The sequence below is a fragment of the Podarcis liolepis genome, assembly GCF_965112155.1.
Source record: "Podarcis liolepis genome assembly, chromosome: 15".
Classification (NCBI taxonomy): Eukaryota; Metazoa; Chordata; class Lepidosauria; order Squamata; family Lacertidae; genus Podarcis; species Podarcis liolepis.
The window spans coordinates 22,895,442-22,914,828 of record NC_139566.1 but is presented as its reverse complement, the minus strand read 5'-3'; the positions used below and the strand labels follow the sequence as shown (position 1 = coordinate 22,914,828).

The 19,387-nt window shown below is 48.4% G+C and overlaps 1 protein-coding gene across 4 annotated transcripts in view; it reads right to left on the bottom strand.

Moving 5' to 3' along the window:
- The window catches only part of RASAL1 (RAS protein activator like 1), a 67,550-nt gene that overhangs the window by 4,969 nt on the left and 43,194 nt on the right, over positions 1-19,387 (bottom strand). For 3 of the 4 annotated variants that reach the window (XM_083478561.1, XM_083478562.1, XM_083478563.1), the window contains exons 13-20: positions 18,160-18,352; positions 16,863-17,000; positions 15,547-15,691; positions 13,735-13,910; positions 11,660-11,797; positions 10,889-11,024; positions 9,576-9,696; positions 4,019-4,083 (exon numbers count right to left, since the gene is read on the bottom strand). In XM_083478561.1, the coding sequence (XP_083334687.1) occupies positions 4,019-4,083; positions 9,576-9,696; positions 10,889-11,024; positions 11,660-11,797; positions 13,735-13,910; positions 15,547-15,691; positions 16,863-17,000; positions 18,160-18,352 (1,112 nt within the window). The remainder of the gene's footprint in view (positions 1-4,018; positions 4,084-9,575; positions 9,697-10,888; positions 11,025-11,659; positions 11,798-13,734; positions 13,911-15,546; positions 15,692-16,862; positions 17,001-18,159; positions 18,353-19,387) is intronic. The other variant, XM_083478564.1, reaches the window with a different exon arrangement.

Below are 19,387 nucleotides of genomic sequence, written 5' to 3'. Positions count from 1 at the left end.
AGGGACCCCTGACCATTAGGTCCGGTCATGACCGACTCTGGGGTTGCGGCACTCATCTCGCTTTATTGGCCAAGGGAGCCTGCGTACAGCTTCCGGGTCATGTGGCCAGCAGGACTAAGCCACTTCTGGCGAACCAGAGCAGCACACGGAAAAGCCGTTTACCTTCCCGCTGGAGCGGTACCTATTGATCTACTTGCACTTTGACGTGCTTTTGAACTGCTAGGTGGGCAGGAGCTGGAACCAAGCATCGGGAGCTCACCCCGTCACGGGGATTCGAACCGCCGACCTTCTGATCAGCAAGTCCTAGGCTCTGTGGTTTAACCCACAGCGCCACCACGTCATTGTAGGAACAGCTATTTAGAAATGAGTGTCTGAGGTTTTTTAATATACTTTCCTCTTCCTTCCCTGTCCCTTTTTCCTTGTGTGCCGTGTTGTGGTTGTGGTTGTGAGCCTGCATGGGCAGGGTTTGTCTTGTTCTGGCTGCATATAAGCCACCCTGAGGAACAGGGTAGTCATGCTCTAAACAAATGAATGAATAATCCTCCAGAGTCCTGATGGATCTGGCCACTAACAGGCCATTGCCACAGTAGTCAACCCGGGGCCTTGTTTTGTGAAGATGTAAAAGTAGCATTTACTTACATAATCTAGTTCTTGAAGCAGCCATTTCAGTAGCAAAAATGGAGGCAGGTTTATAACTACTATCTAAGTCACAAAAGGTTAAGCTCAAAAATGGTGTCTGAGCTGCAGAGCTCAGATATGCCTATGAGGTCAGCATGGATGGAAGCACAATGAAGAAAGAGAAGGCTGCCTGGGCAGGAAGGAGGTATGTAGTGTCACAGCTTCCTGCCAAGGCAGATAAAGGAAGTGATCTCACAGAGTTCTCTCTAGCATATTTTACAGAAAGTCTCTGTGAGCCTCAGCCCCTTCATGTGCCTATCTGGCAAAACATGAATTGTTGGTTTCACTGCAATGATGTCCCACAAATCCCACACATGGCCTGTGCTGGGAACCGCAAGGGATGAGAGGGCTCCTGTGCTTGGGGTTTCAGTGGCCAGTGTGAGAACAGGAAGCTGGACTAGATGAGCTCCTGGGCTGATCCAGCAGGCCCTGCTTATGTCCTTATGGTGGGGCAGAGCCCCATTCACCTTTGTGGACCAGTCTCCATTGGCAATGGTCAATCCTCTGGCACAATATGTGTTATATACTGAGTTGAATAGGATCCGAAATGCAGCAGTCTGATTGGTCCTAGAACAATAGGATTCAGAATGCATCAGTCTGATTGGTCCTAGAACAATAGGACTCAGAATGAAGTAGTCTGATTGGTCCACAGGAGCCACCCAATCCAGCTCCAGGTGGAAGTGAATCCGCAACCTGATTGGCCTACAGGAGAATCCCGGAATTAGCCAATCATGTGGGGCCCATTGTGTAAATAATGTATATAAAGCAGACATTCTGGGGGAACATCCATTCCTCCTCACCACTATGAGCTGAATAAAGAGCATGAAATCCACTCTCAACTCTGAGTACATTTCAATATGTCAATCTGAGACTGGCCAAATGGACAGAACCTGGACGGGGAATGGTGAAATGCAAGATTCAACTGAAGACGCTGTAGATTCAGATGCAAAAGATGCATCTAAGAGCCCACCGGGGATGGGAAGTGGCCTATGTGGCCTTTGGTTCTCAGCACAGGAGCTACATCCTGCTGGGCTCCCCTAGGAACTGTCAAGTCGTGTTGCACTTCAGAGAAGCCCCCATCCCATTGGCCCATAGTCAAGACATTCATCTGGAGGCTCCCACCTCGTCCCTCAAGGACGCTTTGCTTTCCAGCCTCGTGAACATTCGTCAACCATCCAGGAGATGGAATCGTTCACACTTGATTAAGGACACACAGAGCCCTCATTGTCATGCGATGGCAGAGCGGAAGAGACCTCACCATTCCCATGGATCCGGGAGACCCACTGGGGAGGGCCAAGGTCCTTAATTTCCAGCTTTCAGGAGACCGAGGGAATGCTAAGTTTAGAATTTGTCAGTTGGACACACAACAGAACGTAAAGCTAGCCCCACACTACAGCACGGATTGGCCGAGTTGCTGGGATATCACTCAGCTTTTCCAAAGGGGAAGGGGAGAGAAGATCCGGCAACAAAAGGATAGCAAACAGCAGCTTTTGTGAGGGGAGTGGAAGGTGAATTTGCTGGGAGTGCATCAACGTGCCTCTTTTTGCTGGTAGCACAATGGTCCTTGAAACCATGAGGCAATTCCTTCTCATGAGGGAGGTGCTGCAAGATCTCTGGCAGAGGGAGCATAAAGATCTACGGAGAAAGCAGATCCTGAAGCAAACTGCAAACTGCAGTTTGTTGAGAGTGCTGACAGTTGTTAGGAGACAACCCCCCCCCACAGAACTACATTTCCCAGAGTTCCTTGAGAAGAACGATTCCTTGTTAAACCACTCTGGGGATTGTAGTTCTGTGAGAGAAGTAAGGGGGTCTCTTAACACTCTTCTTCTTGGGAAGAAGCCAAATGGAAGCCCTTGGAAAAACTCTCCCAGAACTACACAGTCAATCAGAGCATATGCTACCTCAGCAAGGATCATGTCAGTGCCTCGTTGCTAAGCAACACCTTCACTCACCGGCTTGGCTAGTTGACTAACACAGAGTTAACCCTTAAGTTGAACTTGGTATGATCTCCGCTGTTCTCAGTTTAGGATTCTGCTGACAGTGGGCTGAGAAGGCAGTAAATTTAGGAGGCCTCTGTTTAAAGCATAGTGATGCTGGCAGTCAATGACCACCAGATATTCTCTGCTGAGGACCACCGAGGCAAACCAGGACAGTTGGAGAGAGAGGCAGAGAGAATGCTGGCTGCGGTAGTGAGACCTGCCAGCAACTCGCATCCTTATTACTCATTTCCTGCTGCTACTCAAAGCAGCTCACAGTTTTACATAACAGGCAGGATACAACAGGGAATAGGAAAAGGGAAATAAGCAGAATTCGGGTCCTGGAGCTGCTGACATAGGCTGTTCTGGGGGGCGGGGAAGCATCCAAATGGCAGTGGGTCCCAGGGATGCTGACAGAGGAGGTTTCACTGCCTCATCTCTTCCCTCTGAGGCAGCCAGGTGGACACCAATTAGCTCAGACCCTCCATCCCAAAGGGGCTGCCCACCTTTATAGGCCTGTGGGAACATCTGGAATTTTGAGGGAGTTTTGTGGAACTATTCTGAGCCTTGAAAAGCCCGTAGAGCTCAAGGAGGAAGTGAGATAGAGTGTCCCTCTTCCAACTTCCTCCTTCAGCTCTATGGGCTTTTTCAAGGGGGGGAAGGAGGTAACTATGCTAACCAGCTTGTGACCAAGGGGGCAGGGTGTGGGGTGGGGCTCATAGGCATAAGGAGAAGACCAGAAGAGTGCCACTGTGCCCAAGGGCACCATGTTGGAAACAAGTGCTCGCTCACTCTTTCTCTGGAGGAACCTTCTCAAAGCAAGTTTTTTAAATCACTATGCTGAGCGCAACAGCAAAACCAAAGACATGAAATCTGATAAAGGTATCAAATTCCACTTCCCCACTTCTGCTCACACAAAAGCTGGCAACGTTTAGTGACAACACCCCTCCCCAAAATGTCATGGGAACTGTTGATTATTTTATTTTAAAGGATTTTAAGCAATGCTGTTTAACCAGAAAGGCTCTCAGGACATTGAGTCGCAAGTCAGCCTCTGTCCTCAGGCTTACAGTGCTGTGACCCAAAAGGAAAAAGGGAGGAGGAGGGAGGAGGAAAAAGGCAAACTCAGGCTTAAAGTTCTTGTAATGACCATAGAAGATGAAACGAGCAAAATCCAGGCGCTATGGCGATTGATGGAAGGTAGTTCCAGAATGAGCAACGAGAAAGCCTCACAGGCTGAGCCACATCACACACATCACGCAAGCATAATCACAATGCCAGGAAGTCAAACCCTGGATTCGGAGGCAGAATTACAGTTTTCCGACTCAACTTACATCTCTGACAACAGAAGAGGAATAGAGACCTACCTTTCCGGGCCCCGCTGCTTTGCTCCTGTGTGGCCCCCGTGCTTGAAAATTCCAGGTATTTCTCCCTAGGGAAAGGTAGGAATAATTTGATACAAGGCTGCAAGCTAATTGAACTGCGCAATCAAACTCCCAAGGGCTGCAACCCAATACACTACAGGCAGGGAGGCTTCTTCAGCCAGAGGGCTGCATTTCATTCTGGGCAACCTTCTGAGGGCCACATGCCAGGGGTGGGTGGAGACAGAGGGAAAAGCGAGTGGAGCAATCGATATAAATTTTCCCTGAAGAGTAGGCTAGCTTCTATACACATTCACGTACCCTTATCTATCCCTCCATGCAGGCAAGCAGGAGGCTTCATCAGAGTTCAAGGGCGCATTCCAGCCAGGCAAAGAACACTCAAGAAGGGTACGAGGCAGGGCTGGTAAGGGGTGTGGCCTGGTGAGGGGTGTGGCCTGGTGAAGGGCGTGGCCTGGTGAAGGGGTGTGGCCAAGCATCAGATAAAGAGAAGATGAATTGACTCTTGAGCTCAAGGTTCCCTTCCTTGCTTTTTACACTTCCCAAGGAGCCAGTATCATGGAAGGCAATGGGGCTTACTTCTGAGTAAACATGCATAGGACTCCATTTTCAATCGTTAAATTGCAGGCTTTGAAAAGCAAGCCAACAGGCAACAATTCTGCCCCCCAAAAAGCCCCAAGTGTCTATTTATTTAAGCTGATTTATTTAAGTTGATTTTTTTTTTGTATAAATAAGTGAAAAAATATATTAAAAATTGGGGGGAGCATGCTAGTTCTGTTTCCATGGGAAATAATTGTTACCAACTCTAAGAACCACCTTCACTTTAAGGCAAAGGGACAAGGCATTCACACAAAGGAAACCCTTTTTATTTAAAAAGAAAAAATATATACAGTAGTACCTCGGGTTAAGAACTTAATTCGTTCTGGAGGTCCATTCTTAACCTGAAACTGTTCTTAACCTGAAGCACCACTTTAGTTAATGGGGCCTCCTGCTGCTGCTGCGCCACCACCGTGTGATTTCTGTTCTCATCCTGAAGCAAAGTTCTTAACCCGGGCTACTATTTCTGGGTTATCGGAGTCTGTAACCTGAAGCGTATGTAACCTGAAGCGTATGTAACCCGAGGTACCACTGTACTCTATTTCTTTATTACAATTTTGCATTGGGAAATGTGCTGAAGGCCCAACCATCAGATCTGGCGGCAGGAAGCCATCCGCTACGTTCGCTTCTCTAGCAGATTGATGCTATCAATCACGCGGCTCATTCAGATGGGAGCGACGTCACAACAGGCGCAACAACGGGAGAGTGAAGCAGCAATCAAAAGCTCCATCACTCATAGCCCAGAAGGCCCGGGCCCTCCGATTATCCATTACAGTTTTTACTTGAATTGACAAGACAAGTAATTAAACTCAAGAACCAGAGGAAATTGCCGTTCATTCTACAGCCTGCTCATGTTCCTCCCTTAACAGGGTGCGGGATGTTACTTCATGGGGAGAGATGACCGCAAGCTTTGCATTGTGCTTTGCAATGCCGAAGGCTGGATCCCTGCCATCTCTTGCTAAAACAGAGATAGGGACATAAGGAGGGACCTTCTGGATCAGGCCAGTGGCCCACCTGGTTCAGCATGCACCAATAGAGGTTTAGCTATGCTCAGCGCTTTTCTTCTGGGGGGGGGGATGTACACATACCCCTAAACATTTTGTGAATCTTTGTACTTTTGTCCATTTATTGTACAGTGGTACCTTGGTTCTCAAACTTAATCCGTTCTGAAAGCCCGTTCCAAAACCAAAGCGTTCCAAAACCAAGGCACGTTTCCCCATAGGAAGTAATGCAAAATGGATTAATCCACTCCGGACTTTAAAAAACAACCCCTAAAACAGCAATTTAACATGAATTTTACTATCTAACAAGACCACCGATCCATAAAACGAAAGCAATAAACAATGTACTGCAAGTCACACAATCAATCCGTAGCTGAACTGGGTTCCACACTGTCACAAAAACAAAACAAAAGCCGCAAAAAAATAAATAGCAAAAATAGACAGACCTCAGCGTAACACTCAAAATGGAAGTGTGGCCCTCAAAACGGAGCACGTTCGGCTTCCGAAAAATGTTTGCAAACCGGAACACTTACTTCCGGGTTTGCAGTGTGTTTGGTTCCAAGTTGTTTGAGTACCAAGGCGTTTGAGAACCAAGGTACCACTGTATTTATTTTTCCCCATTTGAACTATAAAATGGTGATTTTCTTGAGACAAAATGAGAGTACCCCTAAACATTTTTTAAAGAAAAAAAGCTCCAGCATTGCTGGCCACTGGCAAAGCTGTCTGTGGACAAATGCCAGCTCCCTCGGCCTGAGCGCCATACTCCATACAGTGGTGCCCCGCAAGACGAATGCCTCGCAGATGGAAAACTCGCTAGACGAAAGAGTTTTCCGTTTTGGAGGTGCTTCGCAAAACGAATTTCCTATGGGCTTGCTTTGCAAGACGAAAATGTCTTGCGAGTTCCTGCGGGGGTTTTTCCCTCCCCCCCTTTTTTCTAAGCCGCTAAGCCGCTTATCAGCTGATCTGATCAGCAGATAAGCCGCTAAAAGCCGCTAATAGAGCTAATCCGCTAATCCGTCAATGGGCTTGCTTCGCAAGGCGAAAAAACCGCTAGATGAAGAGAATCACAGAAGGGATTCTTTTCGTCTTGCGAGGCACCACTGTAGTCGCATTTGACTGGACTTCACCATCCAGGGGTCCTTTACCTCTACCTCTTAGCATAGCCAACCAGATGCCCCAGTGAAAAGCCCACAAGCAAGGCCTGAGCCCAAGAGCCCTCTCCCCTCCTGGGGCTTCCAGTGTATTGTGTGGCTGCCACCCTTAGCTGGATGTCCCAGGCGTTTGGCATGGATTATGACGAATGTTCTGTTTCTTTTTCAATAGGTTATAGTATGTACGGCATTTACTGTAATGTATTCCCACCACCCCCACCCCAATTTTATGCCATGCTCTTAGAATTTATAGTCACTTAAAGACTTCTAAAAGGTAAAGGTAAAGGGACCCCTGACCATTAGGTCCAGTCGTGGCCGACTCTGGGGTTGTGGTGCCCATCTCGCTCTATGGGCCGAGAGAGCCGGCATACAGCTTCCGGGTCATGTGGCCAGCATGACTAAGCCGCTTCTGGCGAACCAGAGCAGGGCACGGAAACGCCGTTTACCTTCCCGCCGGAGCGGTACCTATTTATCTACTTGCACTTTGATGTGCTTTTGAACTGCTAGGTTGGCAGGAGCAGGGACCGAGCAACGGGAGCTCACCCCGTCGTGGGGATTCGAACCACCGACCTTCTGATCGGCAAGCCCTAGGCTCTGCGGTTTAACCCACAGCACCACCTGCGTCTTAAAGACTCCTAAAGGTAAAGGTAAAGGGACCCCTGACCATTAGGTCCAGTCTTGGCCGACTCTGGGGTTGCAGTGCTCATCTCGCTTAATTGGCTGAGGGAGCCGGCATACAGCTTCCAGGTCATGTGGCCAGTATGACTAAGCCGCTTCTGGCGAACCAAAGCAGCACACAGAACACTTAATAAATTAACGATAACAATTTCACACTTTTCTGGATTTCTCCCCAAGAAATCCAGAACTATTGAAACTGGCAGGCTGACACAGCCCTAGCCAAGATTAGTCCAGGATCAGATCTTGTGCACTAAAGCCAACAATAAGTGAATAAATTTTGAACCTTTTGGTGGTCAAATACTGAGCCATTTTTAACTGGAACTGCTTTGGGTTGAATTTGGAACCTTCTTACTACAAAGAATGTGCTCTGCTATTGAGCAGTGATGTTTTCCTCAGGCTTGAGGCCATAGGCGCCGACTCCATGGGGCTTGAGGGGGCCCGAGCCCCCTCAAAAATTCGTTTGGGGGGGCTCTGCCCCCCCAATAATCTCCGGCGCCCCTCCAGCAGAGCGCCATCGTCGCCGCTTCCCCAGCCCAAAATGCACAGGGTCGGGCTGCATGCCTCCTGCCCTCCCTCCCGAGCAAAAGCTCCACCCAATTTCCTTCAGAGCTGATTAATATTTTTTTTTTTTATAAAATTTTTATTGGTTTTACAAAATTTTTAAGAAAAACAGACAAACACTAAAAATGACAAACATACACGTATAGTTTCAAACATATTTCAAACATAATATGTCAGAGCTGATTAATAGGCGCAGCACGCTCTCCCCTATTCGCTCACGAGGAGGCGGTGCCACTTTATTTGCATATTCATGAGCTTATTTATTATTCATGAGCTTTCCCGGGCCCCCCCAATATTTTTTATAAGTCCGCGTCCCTGCTTGAGGCCCCCTATGTGGTCTGTGATGAGATCTTGACCTTTTGATTTTCAAAAGCCAAATTGCCCCATCTTCCTCTTAGAAAGAACGGCTGATGTTGATAGCAGTGGAAATTCCTTAATGAAGAGGTGGCCTCTGGTGGGGTCATCTGGTATTGCATGTCTGACTTTGGCTCCCTTAGGGTATATCTGACATGTTTATTGGCACCAGGAAGGCACCTTCATAGAATCATAGAATTGTAGAGTTAGAAGGGACCCTGAGGATCATCTAGTCCAACCCCCTGCAATGCAGGGATATGTAGCTGTCCCACACTGGGATCGAACCTGCAACCTTGGCGTTATTTGCACCACGGTCTAACCAACTAAGCTATCCTCTTACGTCACCCCTACTTGGTTTGCGGGCTCTTTGAGTTGTAGACCCATTCAAATTAATGGTTAAAGGGTAAAGGTAAAGGGACCCCTGACAGTCAGGTCCAGTCACTGACGACTCTGGGGTTGCGGCGCTCATCTCGTTTTACTGGCCGAGGGAGCCGCCATACAGCTTCCGGGTCATGTGGCCAGCATGACTAAGCCACTTCTGGCGAACCAGAGCAGCACATGGAAACACCGTTTACCTTCCCGCTGGAGTGGTACCTATTTATCTACTTGCACTTTGACGTGCTTTCGAACTGCTAGGTTGGCAGGAGCAGGGACCGAGCAACGGGAGCTCACCCCGTCGCGGGGATTCGAACCGCCAACCTTCTGATCGGCAAGCCCAAGAGGCTCAGTGGTTTAACCCACAGCGCCATCCGCATCCCAAATTAATGGTTAGAGTATGGCAATTTAAGCAGGCTTCCTGTTTTGACTTCTAGTATAGTTCAGTCAGTAGAGAATTGAGACTCTTTAATCTCAGGGTCGTGGGTTTGAAAGCAAAAGCTCGCTGCGTTGCAGGGGGCTGGACTAGACAGCACTTGTGGTCCCTTCCAACTCTACAATTCTATTATTCTAAGGCTTTCTTCGTACGCAGGATTTCCTGCAATGGCAAAGGGTTGGACTAGATGTCCTTTGAGGGACCCCCTAACTGTATGCTCTCATGATAAAGAGCTGACACCACAAAAAGTAGGCTTTTGGCTGTGTCTCCTTTTCTCTTCACCACACCCGTTAACTCCAATGGGTCTACTCTGAGTAGAGCTAGTCCTATGCCTCCCCCATGACCACCACTACCACTGCCACCAGCATGACGGTGCATCGCCTTACACACACCTGAGCTTGTCTCTGCCCAAGAGAAGCTGCCGGTACACCATCTGCGCCTCTGTGTCTGGGTCCAGTGGGTCGCTCCAGTCGCCGAGGGTCACGGCCGAGTGCGTGCGGCTGCAGCCCCGAACTGTAACCAAACCACAACCCATGAGGGAAGCCATGAGTGGCTGCACAGTGCAGGGCCTGATCTGGATTTGGCCGACGCACTTGTCCCAAAAGGATCTTGTTGGGGGGGGGGGAATCCTTTAAAATAAGGCGGATTCTGCCAAAATACTGGGGACCTGGCCTCTGCTCAAGGGTGCAGAATACCTGACCCCAGGCCTGGAAGTGGATGGTGCTCATTGGGCAGACGCCAGGGAGCCCAACAGTAGGGGGCGCCAGAGCAAGTGAGAGGTTGGAGAAGCCAACTGATTCTAGTTTTATCTCCAACCTCCTCCTGCTGAGTATTACAAGGGGCAACACTGAGAACCAGACAGAGGGCCTTCTCGGTGGTGAAACGCCCTCCCTTCAGATGTGAAGGAAATAAGCAGCTATCTTATATTTAAAAGACATCTGAAGGCAGCCCTGTTTAGGGAAGTTTTTAATATTTAATGCTGTATTGTTTTTAACACTTGATTGGGAGCCGCCCAGAGCGGCTGGGGAAACTCAGCCAGATGGGTGGGGTATAAATAATAAATTATTATTATTATTATTATTATTATTATTATTATTATTATTAGCTGACAGTCAGCACCCCTCCCTGGGCTGGTTGTACAGAAGAGGGGCAGGCAAGTGGGAGCTGTCCGATGGCAGCCTAGGTTGGTGGGGCAGGGCCTTTGCCCTAACTGTCCACGCCTTCAAAGAAAGTAGGTCAGGCGACAACCTTGAGAAGTGGGGTGGGAGGTGGTGAGGGAGACAATTCCTATGGAGGGAGGCTCCATCCCAATTGCACAGCAAACAAAGCTTGGCTGAAATTCAGATTTTAAAAACCACAACACCCTGAGAGTCAGGGTGGTGAAGTGGTTAAGAGTGGCGGACTCGTAATCTGGTGAACCGGGTTCGCTTCCCCGCTCCTCCACATGCAGCTGCTGGGTGACCTTGGGCTAGTCATACTTCTCTGAATTCTCTCAGCCCCACTCACCTCACAGAGTGTTTGTTGTGGGGGAGGAAGGGAAAGGAGATTGTTAGCTGCTTTGAGACTCCTTAGGGTAGTGATAAAGCAGGATATCAAATCCAAACTCTTCTAATTGCATAAAGAGGGCAGCTCTGCATTATCCTCGCTAAGGTGCCTTTGGTGCCCCCAGGCCAGCATATGTGAGCATGGGCGCAAGTTAAGTTACCTGCACGGTCGGTCTGTAAACAGCAGGTCCAGCGGCTGCCGCGGAAGGCACCCGGGTGGCAAAAGGGCAGCAGGCACTCATTGGAGACCATCACTTTCCGGATAGCTGAGAGCCACTGGTTGAGCTCGTTGACGTTCTGCCGGAGAAAAGAGAGCGGCGGTCAATAGGTGGCGCCATTTCCCCTCACTCATTTATTTGCCGCTGGTACAGTGATACCTCGGGTTAAGTACGTAATTCATTCCCGAGGTCTGTTCTTAACCTTAAACCGTTCTTAACCTGAAGCACCACTTTAGCTAGTGGGGCCTCCCGCTGCCGCTGCACAATTTCTGTTCTCATCCTGAAGCAAAGTTCTTAACCCGAGGTACTATTTCTGGGTTAGCAAATTTGAAAATCACTAGACAGGATTGATGGAAGTCTCAGGCTATAATAGCCAAAATGAGGATGATGTGATGTGATGTGATGTGATGTGAAGTTTTGTTTGGAAAACATATGCAAAAATTAATAAAAATGATTTTAGAAAAAAAAGATGAGCAATGAAAAGGGAATTGCTAAAGAAAAGGAGCAGCGATCACATTCTCAAAGCCAGATTAACGATGGTCGCATCCACATCCTACCTTGCACTGGATGTACATATATAGCAGCAATGCCCTATTGCAAGAATCATAAGTTCATAGCAGGCCAAGAGGAGCAATGCAAAGGGAATTCCTAAAGAAAAAGAGCAGCCATCACATTCTCAAAGCCAGATTAACGATGGTCGCATCCATACCCTACCTTGCACTGGATGTACATGGTGGACAGCTGCCCTCCATTTTCCCGTGTTGTAATCTGCATCATGTGTGACTGCTGGAAGGCATTCTCATCCACACGCTCCACGGCGCAGATCTGCTGGACGGGGATGGATGTCCGAACCTGGCCATGGGAGAAGAAACCCAACACACCGCCCTGTTCATCAGGGGGGAAACACAGCTCTCGATTCTCCAGCCCTTCCTCAGGAAGCATTTGGTCAATTTACGGGCACCACCCCAGCCAACATGGTGAACTGAGAACTGAAGAAGAGCCTGCAGGATCAGGCTAATGGCCCATCTGATTCATCATCCTGCCCTCACAATGGCCAGCCTGTGGGAAACCAGCAAGCAGGATTCGAACACAAGAGCCCTCTTCCCTCCTGTGGTTTCCAGTAGCTGTTATTTGGAAGTATTATTTCCTCTGACCACTGGGCCAGAGCATAACCATCATGGCCACTGATAGCCTTCTCCTCCATGAATTTGTCGCATCCTCTTTTAAAGTCAGCTAGGGTTGGTGGCCATCCCTTCCTCCTGTGGCAGTGAGTTCCACACTTCAACTGTGGCTGAAGTCCTTTCTTTGCCCTGTCCTGGATCTCCTGGGACACTGAATGTCTGCGATTTCCAGTTGTTATGAGAGAGGGAGAAAATCTTTTCACTTTCTCCACCCAATGCATCATTTTCCCAGCCTCTACCAGTTCGCCTTAACAAAAATGCAAAATTTAACCAACCTTGCCAAAAACGCTTAGGTGCAAAGCAGAGTTTGAAGTGGACTTGCAAACTCTTGACAAAACTTACCGTGTCTAGTGTTATGATTGAGCCAACTCTTAATACTGACCACATTTCGCTCCAAATACAGGATTTTAAAACGGCTCTTTCCTTACAATGCTATCTATGATCTTTGGCGGGGAGCCAGGAGCACTTTCTGCTACCTGAAATTGCTCCTGGAAGTCCTTTGAAGGAACCAAGCCTTTCAGAACAGCTGAGGTCCTCTCAACCGACTGTGAGTTTAACTCCCGTGGCAGTTAAAAGAGGCTCGAGACCAGCTCACAACTCATTGTACCTTCCAACATTTCTCCAATGAAAATAGAGACATCCTAAGGAAAAGTGGGACATTCCAGGATCAAATCAGAAACCGAGACAGCTTCTGCAAAACTGGGACTGTTCCTGGAAAATAGGGACACTTGGAGGGTCTGGAGTGCAGATTTTAAGGATTGTGTTCCAGGTAGTGATGGGGCTCTTCAGGTCTGAAGCCCAATTTCAGCTCTCTAGGCCTTTCTCTCAGGCAACACCCCTCACATCCACCAGCCACACCCCTCACTGGCCCTTATTTACACCCCCTTCAAGTGCTTTTGCCTGGGCAAGATGTGGGTCCTTGAACTCTGTTCATGCCTCTTGCTTGCCTGGGCAGAGAACAGTGTCTGTGTAGACAAACTAGACCACTGCACAAAAGCAAACATGACCTCATCGCTCCACCTACTTTTACCTTTGGTCCCCCACACTTTGGGATGTGGCCCTTGGGATGTTGCCTGGAAGGCAATGCGGCCCCTGGCTGGAAAATGTTTGTCACTCCTGGCCCAGGCGCAGCTTCTGAGAGGTTCTGAGAAGCAACGCCTCATCGGGCAAAAGCTGTCTATTACGTAGTCTGTGGTCTGTGTTTGCCTGAGCCAGGACTAAGGATTCTGAGCCCCTGTGTTCTGATTCGACACATGATATCCAATCACAGAACATTTCAGGATTTGGGCCTCTGCCATTGGCCCTTAAACTCTGAGTCATGATTCGCAGCTTGGAAGTTTAGACAGCCAATCATGTTGGGAGAGGGAGTGGCCCAGGCTTTCAGAAATGTATATAAGCAGTTGCTTTGCCCCTGTTGTCCAGTTATGTAGTTCAAGAAAGGTTCTTGCTGTTATCACTGCGTCTTGCCTCGTGAATCTGCACTTCACTGCCCTTTGACTGTTTGCTTTGTTGTGGATAAGACACACCTTTGAACGGCCTGCAACGCTGAGTTTTTGCGTTCCCCTTGCGTCCTCCGCCCTCTGCCCCCCTCTGGGGAAAGGTGCCCACCTGCCACTCGGGAGATTTGGAATACGAAAGGCTCTCGTTGCTCAGCCAGAAGTAGCGTTTTTTGAAGGTGAACCGCGAGACCAAGTGCAGGCCCTCAGCCTTGCGCTTGTTGAGGTAGCCCTCCTTGATGGTGGCCGAGGGGTGGAAGAGCGTCCAGGGCTTCTTCTCACTTGCTCCTGGAGAAAAGAAAGGGAGGCACACTGATTTCTCATATGCTAAAAGCCTTGGAACCCTGTGAACACCCCCCACCCCCGTTATTGCTTTGGCCAGGGCTAAAAACCACCCCAAGGCTCCTGTATACATGCATGCAAATTGTACAGGGCCGGCCCTAACATTAGGCACAATGAGGCAGTGGCCTCAGGTGGCAAGTGCTGGAGAGGAGTCCCCTGGCTGTAACTCCTGAGCTCCCGGTCTAGAGATTGAAGAAGACATCATTTTCTGTTCCAACTTTACCACTAAGAAGGGAATAGGGGTCCCCAAAGTAGCCCGGGAGTGATAGTTTATTAAGGGTGCTTGCTGAGGGTTGTGAGAAGACCCCTCCTCTCCTCACAGAGCTACAATTCCCAGAGTGGTTGAACAATCAATCTCTCTTCCCAAGGAACTCTGGGAATTGTAGCTCTGGGAGGGGAATAGGGGCATCCTAACAACTCTTGGCACCATCAACAAAATACGGCTCCCAGAATTCTCTGGGGAAAACCACAAGTGTTTAAAGTGGTACCATAGTGCTTTCCACGTATGGTGTGGATTGGGCCTTGGTCTTGTGGTCACTGCAACAGTGTGTATATTGGTATATATTTTATTCAGGTGCATGTATTGTTTTGCAAAGTGTGAACTAGGTAAGTTTGCATGTAGTACGTTTCCGAGCACAATTCAAAGGGTGCTGACCTTTAAAGCCCTAAACGGCCTCGGCCCTGTGTACCTGAAGGAGCATCTCCACCCCACCCCCCATTGTTCAGCCCAGACACTGAGGTCCAGTTCCGAGGGCCTTCTGGCGGTTCCCTCATCGTGAGGTTAGAGGGAACCAGGCAGAGGGCCTTCTCGGTAGTGGCGCCCGCCCTGTGGAACGCCCTCCCATCAGATGTCAAGGAAATAAACAACTATCTGATTTTTAGAAGACATCTGAAGGCAATCCTGTTTAGGGAAGTTTTTAATGTTTGATGGTTCATTGTGCTTTTAATTTTGCTGGGAGCTGCCCAGAGTGGCTGGGGAAACCCAGCCAGATGGGTGGGGTATAAATAATAATCTATCTATCTATCTATCTATCTATCATCTATCTATCTATCTATCATCTATCTATCTATAATATTATTATTATTATTTGCAAGCAGAATCAAATTCCCACCCGTACCCTCAGTCCCAGCTTCCTGGACACGTGGCCCATTAGAGCTCACCGTTCTCACGTCGGTGGAAGAAGATTGGAAAAAGTTTAAAGATTATTTACAGAAATACTGCAAAATTAATGAATGTTAGAATGATGTTAGATAGAAACTAAGTGGTCTTTAGCTGTAATGCTATAAGAGAATATGAGAAAATGGTTATTAATAGGTAAAAATTTAATGTTATAATATTTTAAAATTGAAGATTAAGATGATTGAAGAGGGGAGGGATTTGCTGAATTAACAATTTGAACTGGAATACAAAAAAAAGGGAGGCGTGAGGAGGTCCGGGAAATAAGCAAATGAAAAATATGTGACGGAAAGACTGAATTGTTTTTAACTATTTTTATTTTGTATTTTTCTTTTTTCTTATTATTTTGTAATTTTTTGAAAATCTCAATAAACATCTTATAAAAATAAAAAAAATAGAGCTCACCGTTCTCGCAGTCCACATTGATGAGCCAATCCAGGAACTCCTTGACTTGCCCAATGCTAGACAGGATGAAGGGGTGCAAAGGTTCCATCCACTGCTCCTTGCCGTGACCCAGTTGAAGCCCCAGGTTGCCAATGCTCTGCACTGCCTTCCGGGGGCGGGGGGGGGGGGGGAGACAGAAATAGGCAAAGAGGTGACTCCAGGGGAAGGGAAGGGCCAGTTCATAAAAGTCTAGTGGGAAGAGTCTCTAAAGCTTGGCCTGCGGTGGCCTCACAGGAACCGAAATGATCAAAGGGATGAAGTGACTCCCATGCAAAGAAAGGGCACAGCTTTTAGGGATTTTTAGTTTAGAGAAAAATCAAGTATGAAGTGGCATGATAGAGGTTTATAAAATTATGCACGGCATGGAGATACAAGTGGTGGTTTTCCCTCCTCTCTCCTAACTTGTGGGCATCAAATGGAGCTGAATGTTGGAAGATTCAGAAGAGAGAAAAGAAAGTCTTTTCTTCACGCAGTACAGTGGTACCTCGGGTTAAGAACTTAATTCGTTCTGGAGGTCTGTTCTTAAACCTGAAACTGTTCTTAACCTGAGGTACCACTTTAGCTAATGGGGCCTCCCGCTGCTGCCGCGCCGCCACCACGTGATTTCTGTTCTCATCCTGAAGCAAAGTTCTTAACCTGAGATACTATTTCTGGGTTAGCAGAGTCTGTAACCTGAAGCGTATGTAACCTGAAGCATCTGTAACCCGAGGTACCACTGTACATAGTTAAAGAGAGGAACTTGTTCCCACATGAGGCATACCCTCCAACATTTAACCAATGAAAACAGAAAGTTCTGCCCAACAGTTCTCCAATGAAAATAGAGACGTTGTATTCCATACCCTCCAACATTTCTTTGATGGAAATAGAGACATCCCCTCCAACATTTCTCCAAAGAAAATAGAGGTGTCCTATTCCATACCCTCCATCCGATGAAAATAGACGTCCCCTCCAACATTTCTCCAATGAAAATAGAGACGTCCTATTCCATACCCTCCAACATTTCTCTGATGAAAAAAGGGACATCCTAAGGAAAAGTGGGACATTTCAGGATCGAATCAGAAACCGGGACGGCTTCTGTAAATCCAGGACTTTCCCTGGAAAATAGGGACACTTGGAGGGTTTGGTGATGGCCATGATGGTCAGAGGCAGCAATGCTTCTGAGCACCAGCTACTGGAACCCCCAGGATGGGAGAAGGCCCTTGTGCTCGGATCCTGCTTTCAGGCTTCCCATTGGGACATCTGGTTGGCCCCAGTGAGAGCAGGATGCTGACTGTTACCTTGGCCAAGAGCAGGAGGGTCCGGCTGGTCTGGGTGTCTGCATGCTGGTCTCGGAGGTTGAACAACTTGGGGGTCAGGATGGCCGGAGCAAAGAAGCGAAGGAAGAGGAACCCACTGATGGCAATGTATTTGGCATCCTGAAAGGAAAGCAAAGACGCCAAGTGTGGTTCACATCCAGAAGTTAGGACTGATCACAATTATTAAAAAAAGTTTTCCATTGCCAAACAGCCATTGCTAAAGCACACCACACACCCAAACTAAACTTTGGGTTGCATCCAAGGGTTCCCTGCAAAGAAGCATTTATTGTTGAACTACTCTGAGAATTGGGACGCAGGTGGCGCTGTGGGTTAAACCACAGAGCCTAGGGCTTGCCAATCAGAAGGTCGGCAGTTCGAATCCCCACGATGGGGTGAGCTCCCATTGTTTGGTCTCAGCTCCTGCCAACCTAGCAGTTCGAAAGCACGTCAAAGTGCAAGTAGATAAATAGGTACCACTCCGGCGGGAAGGTAAACGGCGTTTCCGTGCACTGCTCTGGTTCGCCAGAAGTGGCTTAGTCATGCTGTCCACATGACCTGGAAGCTGTACGCCAGCTCCCTCGGCCAATAAAGCGAGATGAGTGCCGCAACCCCAGAGTCAGTCACGACTGGACCTAATGATCCCTTTACCTTTACTCTGAGAATTGTAGCTCTGTGAATGGGGTCTCTTAACAAATCTCAGCACCCTTAACAAACTACAGCTCCCAGAATTCTTTGGGGGAAGCCATAACTGTTTAAAATGGTATCATAGTACATTTTTATCTTGGAAGTCCAACGGAATCCGTTCTGGAAGTCCGTTCGACTTCCAAAGCGTTCGACTTCCAAATCACAGCTTCTGGCTGGCTGCAGGAAGCCGTGGAAGCCCCGTCGGATGTTTGGCTTTCAAAAGAATGTTCATAAACCAGAACAGTCACTTCCAGGTTTTGATCGTTCAGGAACCCAAATGTTTGAGAACTAGGCTGTTCAAAAACCAAGGTACGACTGTGCTTTAAATGTATGGTGTGAATGTGGCCAATGATGTGCTTACAGAAAGCACAAAGGGAGGGGTAATCACTTTTCTGAAGGGGCCCTGAGCTGTGTCTGCCTATCATTGGGTCCAGCGCCACCTACTGTTGACCTCCCTAACTGTTGCTTAACCAACCCCAGCAGAAGCAGCTTGGATCGCAGAACGCCAAATCCCTTGGAAACATGGATGATGAATGACCTCCCCAAGACTTGCTGTTTGGCGGAGGGAGTGGTTATGGGACAGAAAATGTCACACCTGATTCTCTGCCTCTGGGAAGTGGTCATCCACTCGCTTGTGCAGCTGTTTGAAAGCCACTCGCATGATGGGGGGACACTTTTCCGTAGAGCTTACGATGGATTCCACAATGTCCCCCAGGTATCCTGTCAGCACCTCCAGGCTGCTTTCTCGGATCTGGGCCTCGGACAGGGAGCTTTTGAAAGAGATCCGCCTGAGAGAAATGGAAAATGCGGGGTGGGCGACATGCACAAGAGACCCTTGACCCACCAACACATAACTCAACCACCACACCGTGCTGCTCCCCTGCCGATTGTTATAAGCTCCTGACACAGAGAAGATATTGAAACTGAGCTCAGTTACTCACTGGAGCAGCTCTTTGGTGTGTGTATGGCTTGTGAATTTGGCTAGAGATTAGACTACCTGCTGCAATTGCCCACAGAGATGTTTGCAGAGTAAGAAAATACCAGCTCCATCTGGTCCACCAGCTATGGCTGTCCTTGGACTCGCCACTGTAAGTTCATGCATTGTTAACCTCAAGGCTGAGTTATTGTAATGTACTGTATATGGCAGTGGCGTAGCGTGGGGGGTGCAGGGGGGGCCGGCCGCACCGGGCGCAACGTCTGGGGGTTAGGGTTAGGGGGCACAAATTCACGGGTTAGGGGGCGCAAATTACTTGCCTTGCCCCGGGTGCTGACAACCTGGTATATGGTCCCTTACTCTGCTTGTTTTAACCCACTGCAAACCCCTCTCAGCAAGCTGGGTTCCACCCAAACTTCCCTGCTTTTCAGCAGTCAGACCCTCAGCAAATCCACACTGAGCATCCCTGCCAATGTCACACTCTGGCAGCATCCCGGAGATGGTGTTGCCTAGCAACCTGCACAAAGAGCATCTCTCCCAGGAAGGCTTCTATCTCCAGAGCAGCCGGAATCCTTTCCGTGAGCCAGCCCCACATCCTCAGTGCTAATGTCCTATTAGCCATTTCAGCAGAAATACCCTCCGTCTGTATGACGCTCTTCTGCAGGCACGGCTGAGGCTGTCGTCCGTCACATAACACAAGCATAGTGTACAAATATGTCAGCTGTTAACACTTGCCACACCACAGCGGCCTTATCACATGATTATCTGTTGTTGTTCTTATCTACATCCCACCTTTTCCCCAGACGGAGACTCAAGGCAGCTTACCGAAATGAAGACAACACAGATAAAATACAGAAGGCTAAAACGTGTACAAAAGATAATTGGGGGG